The 6,655-nt window shown below is 36.7% G+C and overlaps 1 protein-coding gene across 1 annotated transcript in view; it reads left to right on the top strand.

Moving 5' to 3' along the window:
* The window catches only part of SCIN (scinderin), an 85,259-nt gene that overhangs the window by 49,175 nt on the left and 29,429 nt on the right, over positions 1-6,655 (top strand). The window contains exon 5 of the mRNA XM_006162064.3: positions 5,077-5,169. Within this exon, the coding sequence (XP_006162126.1) occupies positions 5,077-5,169 (93 nt within the window). The remainder of the gene's footprint in view (positions 1-5,076; positions 5,170-6,655) is intronic.

Raw genomic sequence — 6,655 nt, forward strand, 5'->3', positions numbered from 1 at the left:
CAAAAAAAAAAAAAAAAAGAGGGTTTGAAGAAAGATGAAAACAGACCTATCAGGAAAAGAAGACAGGACACTATATAATTATTGTGAATAGATTGCATGCTCCACAATATAATTGCTAGTATTATTCTAATCAGAATAAGAGAATTGAAAGTGGTCTCTGATATGAAACAACTTCTATTCTATCTACATGGAAAAGGTCTAAATGATTTAAGGGAAGAATTTCTGAAGTACCTACTAGAAGAAGCACAGCATATTTGTTAAGAACACCTACTCTAGGGCTGGCGGGTGGCATGGTGGTTATGGGCACTGGATTCCCAGATGGCCGACGGCAGTTTGAGTCCTAGACCTGGTAGCTTGCTTTCTCACTTTCCCTTTCTCTCTGTCTCTGTCTCTCTCTGGTAAAAATTTTTAAAATAATAATAACAAATGTAATTAAATAAATAAATATTTTTGAGAGGTTTTTGCTATAGGGCGTGTGTGCTCGCCAGAAAGACAGAAAGTGAGAAATCACCCCCCAGGGGGAATGGCCACACAGCAATCAGTTCTCCTCCATTCTCCTCTTGGAATCATGGGCACGCGTGCACATGCACCTGGCGTGAGTTTAAGCCACCGGGTTCGGGACCCAAACCATGGTCGACTACATGGGAGTCCAGCGACATAATCATTACGCTAACTGCTGGTCCCTTAAAAAATGAAATAATTCAAATATTGACTTTGTCACTAGCTGTGTGACCTTGGGTTAACACGATCTTGTGACATTAGCCTGTTTCATAAGGGGTAAAATAGGATAATGCCAACTCATAAGGCTGTTATGAAGATGGAATAATAACTTAATAAATATAAAGTGCTTAGAATGATGTCAGGTACATGATCATACATAAGCATGGCATATAATGACACTTGAAAGTGTTAGGTGAATACATGTAGGACCTAATACAAAGCAACAAATACATAAACAGGTTCCAATTCAATGGTTCAGATAAAAGATATTCTAGATGTTAAAGAATAGCTTTCAAAAGAAGTAAAATCATAAATCTCATACAAATGCAAAATGACCTATGCCAAAGATTTTATTTAAGTCATTTATTAATATGGGAACCAATAAGATGTTATCATTACTTCAAAAAAGAATCCAAAGAACAGAGAAATGTATGAGCATTCAGTGTTGAAAGGAATTTGCTAATAGAAGTAAAGTTAGCCTCTTCCACTGGGCAGAAATTAGTTTCATTTCCACCAGACAAAATCTTGTGCATTTCTCCATGAATAAAGATTATTTACTGCCAGAAATCTTCTATTGAACTGGAAAATTATTCAAAGGAAAGTCTGGATCACCTCAGTGTGAGGCTACCAGAAAGATCCCCTAGATACAATCCATAGATATAATTGTTTTGCCCATTTCAGAGTGTTGGCCATTTTTTTTTTAATTTAAGAAGCATGCAAAAAATTGTTAAAATGGTACTAAAGGAATCCATAAGAATCTCAGCCTCAACTCTCAACAGTTCTATGAAATCATCACTTAACCTTTATTAGCGTAAGTGATCTTTTCTGTGAAATGAGGGTAACAGGTTATCTAGTTGGTAAGAGCTCTTATAAAAATAAAATGATATGTGACTAAAGTTCCTGATAATGGTGTGTTACTCATGGTAGACATTCAACAAGCAGTAACTATTACTTTATTAATTATAATTAGCTGAACTGGCCAAATAATAATTGCTCAGTTTTGCTTCTGCCACCTCTAGTCAACCTATCTAGAAATTATATCCAGCATTAGGTAAAGCCCAGGGAAGAAACGAACATGGCTCCCACAGGAACAACCAAAAATGTCAGCCTGATTGGAGGAAGATTCTTGGCAGGGAATTAACTTAGGGAACTTAACATGCAGTCTCTGGAGGGGTTGGGATCCAGACAGAGGAGTTTTGGTGCCCTATAATAAGCACCCAATTTAGAATCATCTAGAATGATTCTAAGTTACCCAGCTACTATGCGAGAACAGTGAACTAGATACAAGCTATATATCTTTTTTTTTATTTTCTAACATTTAAAGTTTTTTCCTAGTTTTACTGTTATATGATTGACAAAAGTTGTACAAACAGGGGTTGGTCTTTACTGGTTAAGGGAGCCAGATCCACATAGCCAATGGAGGTGTAAATCGCGACAATTTAGAATATACCAGACATGTGTTAGTGCATGCCTCAAATCCTGACAGGATGGAGAAATGGAGGAGAAAGGATTGCACCGTGACCATGCCCCATGGTGGTGTGGGGGTGCTTTCTCCCTCTATCTCTGGTGAGGACATGTGCCCTCTGGCAAGAAAGAAAATGATCCTTAGATACCTAACAATATACAGCATTTCCCTACCCGTGGAGTTAAGCCTTTTTTTCAGTAAAGTCCTTGGGTTCAATTCCCAATTAAACTTCAATCCTTTCAGAGGGTAATTAAGATACCTGGCTAATATATGAATTATTTTCTTAAAATTAGAATGAGTCCTAAATCCCAGACTTGATGGTCCCTCTAGAAGACTTCTAAGAATTAGATGTGCCTGAAACCTAAATTGTTTATGCCAACTTACTGTCTTGGTTGGAATAAAATCACAAAAAGATTTATGAAAAGACCTTTCAGGCTTTTATAAGCTATACGTACTTCTACCAAAATAAAAATATTTTTGATAAAAGGTTTTGGTTGCAACTGTTTTCATTTTTTACTAAATCTCACTTTTAGCAAAAATGTAAAACTGTATTACAGTCATTTAATATGCATAACTGAAAGGTTTCATTCAGTCACTGTGTAAACAAAAGGGTAGGCATATTTCCTGAGGAGATAAATTCTCTTGATATTTTTTTAAAATAATTGCTTATTTAATTGTATTCATTATCATTATTTTAATTTGATCAGAGGGAGACACAGAGAGAGAGAGAGAAAATGAGAAAGCAAGCTACAGGGCCCAAGACTCAAACTGCAGTTGGCCATGTGGGAGTCCAGTGCCTCAACCACCATGCCAGCTGCTGGCCCCTCTTTGACACTTTTCTAAACTCAAGACTGTACTCTACTCACACAAGGATTAGGTTTATGTATATTTATATTGTCTGATATTTGGTAGTACATATTTCAATACTGTAAATTATAAGGAATGTTAGGGAACAGCAGAAATGCCATGCTTCTAAAACACCTTGGATTTATGAACTCTGAATATAAGGAAAAGGGCGAACAATAACCAATGTTATTATGCCTTCCTGCTCGAAAACGATTGAAGGCCATTAGATGGATGTGTAATTTGATAAACATGTTAAATGTGTTCTCCAAACTCCAAGGTATTCTCTCCAGCCTCTGGCATCATTTAGCCATACGCCCCCTTATCGATACTGAAACCAGCCTGTCAGGAACTTCCCTTATCTTACTAATTCTCTAAGAAGCAACTTTCTCTAAAAATAACTTTTGTTCCTCCTTTGCCCTAATAAATACAGAGGAGGAGAGAGGCTTAGAAGACAGATACCTGATATGGCCTCTCCCTCTACCTCTCCCTCTTAACTCAAATCTGTGTCTTGAGTAGTTTTCCCATGTGCACTTCAGGTGACTCTCTACTGAACAGAAGAGTCGCAAAGGAATGCTGGTTATAGAACACATTGTGCAAGGAACTTACTATATTTTATTATATATGGGATCTAAATGAGTACCTTCTTTGCATTTTCTAAACTTAAATTTACAGCTATATTGTTATGAAATTATATTATTTAAAATAAGTTTATATTTTTATTCTTCTCCTTAGCATTCTATGGCATTTGTGTGAGTTAATTTAATGAATTAATTAAGGTGCTTATAGACATATTTTATGGATTTTAATATAAAGATATTCAAAGTAGCATCAAATGTATTTTCTACCATACACTTGAGTTTTGGGATTGCATTATACATGCAAAGAAAAGATAAATACATTTATTCTTTCATTTGACAAATACTTATTGAACATCTACTATGTCCTATTCATTATTCTCAGTGTCAAGAACAAAGTAAGATCAAAGCAGGATTATGATCATAAAGAATTTATACTTGGGACCAGCAGTTAATGCAATGGCTATGTCACAGGACTCTCGTGTATTCGACCGTGGTTCAAGTCCTGGACCCAGCGGCTTAAACTCATGCCAGGCACGTGTGCATATGTGCCCAAGATCCCAAGAGGATAATGGAAAAGAAGGGGTCGCGGCATGGCCACCCCCCCAGGGTGGGGTGATTTCTCACTTTCTGTCTCTCTGTCTCTCTCTGGCCAGAAAGACAGAGAGAGACAGAGAGACGGAAAACGAGAAAAGAAAAAAAAAACTCTCAAAAAAAACCTTATACTTTATGTATCTTGTAATATAGTGATAATAATAGTAGTGTTTTATCCTCAAATAATAATTTCAATCCAAGTCCTCATAATAATAAATTAATAATGGGAACCAGCAGTTAGCGTAATGGCTATGTCGCTGGATTCCCACGTAGTCGACCGCGGTTCGTGTCCCGGACCCGGTGGCTTAAAACTCACGCCTGGTGCATGTGCGTGCATGCCCAAGATCCCGAGAGGAGAATGGAGGAGAAGGGATTGCGGTGTGACCATCCCCCCTCGGGGGTGATTTCTTGCTTTCTGTCTCTATGTCTCTGTCTGTCTGGCGAGCGCACGCGCCCTACAGTGAAAATCTCTCCCCCCCCCCAAAAAAAAAAGAAAAAAAAAGATAAATAAATAATAAATTAATAAAATCTAGACTATTTCTGTTGTAGAACTGAGCTTACAAATTCTATTTTAATTGATTCCTGCTAGTTTTCAACAATAAAGAAACCTATGCTTTCGAATTTGAGATTTTACTTTCTTTGAGTCCTATCACCAGCAGCCCCTCTTTACTTGATGCCATTGATTGATTTGACTCATGGGGAAAGGACTGTGCTGTATGAATTGAAGAGAAATGTTTGACCCTTATTGTTTTAATTGCTAATACTTTATAATTGATGTCTTTATCAATGTAAGGTATTAAGAATTTACTATTTTCTTAATTCTGTATCCTTTACTGAGAGGTCTTTTTCTTTCATTCATTGTGCACATGTTTCCAGGTTTTAGGGAAAAAGCCAGAGCTTCCTGATGGAGATGATGATGATGATACCATAGCAGACATAAGTAACAGGAAAATGGCTAAACTCTACATGGTGAGTTCACTGTTTTCATGTCCTTTTGTTTCTTTCTTTTTTCTTAAGAATTATTTTATTTAACTTTATTTATTTACTTATTTTAACTTAACCAGAGAGGAACAGAGTGAGAGAGCGAGAATGAGAAAACAAGCCACCAAGTCTGGGACTCAAACTATAGTCAGCTATGTGGGAGTCCAGAGCCCTTAACCACCACATCACCTGCCAGCCCCCATGTCCTATTGTTTCTACTAGACTGGAAAGAGCTGAGAAGGGCTGTATCAGAAGGGATATTCTTTGTTGGGGACCAGCTGGTTGCGTGGTGATTAAGGTGCTGGACACTCCCACATGGCCAACCACGGTTCGAGTCCCGGACCTGGTGGCTTCCTTTGTCCCTTTCTCTCTCTCTCTCTCTCTCTCTCTCTCTCTGTGTGTGTGTGTGTGTGTCTCTTTCTGACTGAATAAATAAATAATAATAATTTTTAAAAAAGGAATATTCTTTGTTATGGTTGAAAACTATCATTGTTTTTAGTGAGAAATGAAATGTATAGGTAGAATTAGTTCTTTGCCCCAACATATTTGTTAAAATTATTCTTTTGATTATTTTTTGTTATTCTTATTAAAAACAACAAATAAGTGAAGTTATTGCTGTGATTTACCTAAAATTATATATTGTTGCTACTCTAGTTTATAATAATCTATTTTGATCTATTATACCCAATAAAATTTTTTCCTTTATGGAGTAAAAAATTTAAGTTTTCCATTAATTCCTGATATTGAGAGAAAATCTTCACCGTATTTAAAACACCCTTTTTAGCTATAATACAAGCTTTTTTTTATTACAGCAGCATAAAGATATTACATCAAGCAACTGGAAGGAAGCAGGATTTTTAAAAAAGAAAATAAACAAGCTTGTCCGGGGCATTGACAGATCTAGTTCTATGGAATTCAGAATTCAATAGCTTTCTGATCTGTAACAGGAAGGAGTTATATTTGCTGTTCTTTAATAGACTTTCTAGTTGAGAAACTGATTGTAAATAAATATAATGTTACTAATTTGTGTTGCATAACTTCTTTTTATAATAGGGAAGTGGATTCTTTTTTTCCTAAATGGCAAAGGAAAATATGTTTGCCATTTCTGCTGAACGCCAATAATTTTAATATGAGCCATACAGAAATTATCTACATAATTTGTGGCTGCTTTTTTTATTACTAGTCATAAAACCTATTTTAAATAGCTTTACAAATATTTTTCTTTTTCTTCCCCCCACCCCGCCCACCCTTAGGTTTTTGCCATAGGGCATGTGTGCTCGCCTGGGCGAGAGAGAGAGAGAGAGAGAGGAAAAGTGAGAAATTAGCCCTTGGTGAGGAGATGGCCACACTGCAATCCTTTCCCCTCCATTCTCCTCTTGGGATTTTGGGCACGTGTGTACTCACATCCAAAGTGATTTTCAAGCTCCCAAGTCTGGGACTTGAAATGCCGTTGACCATGTGGGAATCCAGAGCC

Source organism: Tupaia chinensis, unplaced genomic scaffold (genome assembly GCF_000334495.1).
Source record: "Tupaia chinensis unplaced genomic scaffold, TupChi_1.0 Scaffold139677_1, whole genome shotgun sequence".
Taxonomy (NCBI): Eukaryota; Metazoa; Chordata; class Mammalia; order Scandentia; family Tupaiidae; genus Tupaia; species Tupaia belangeri.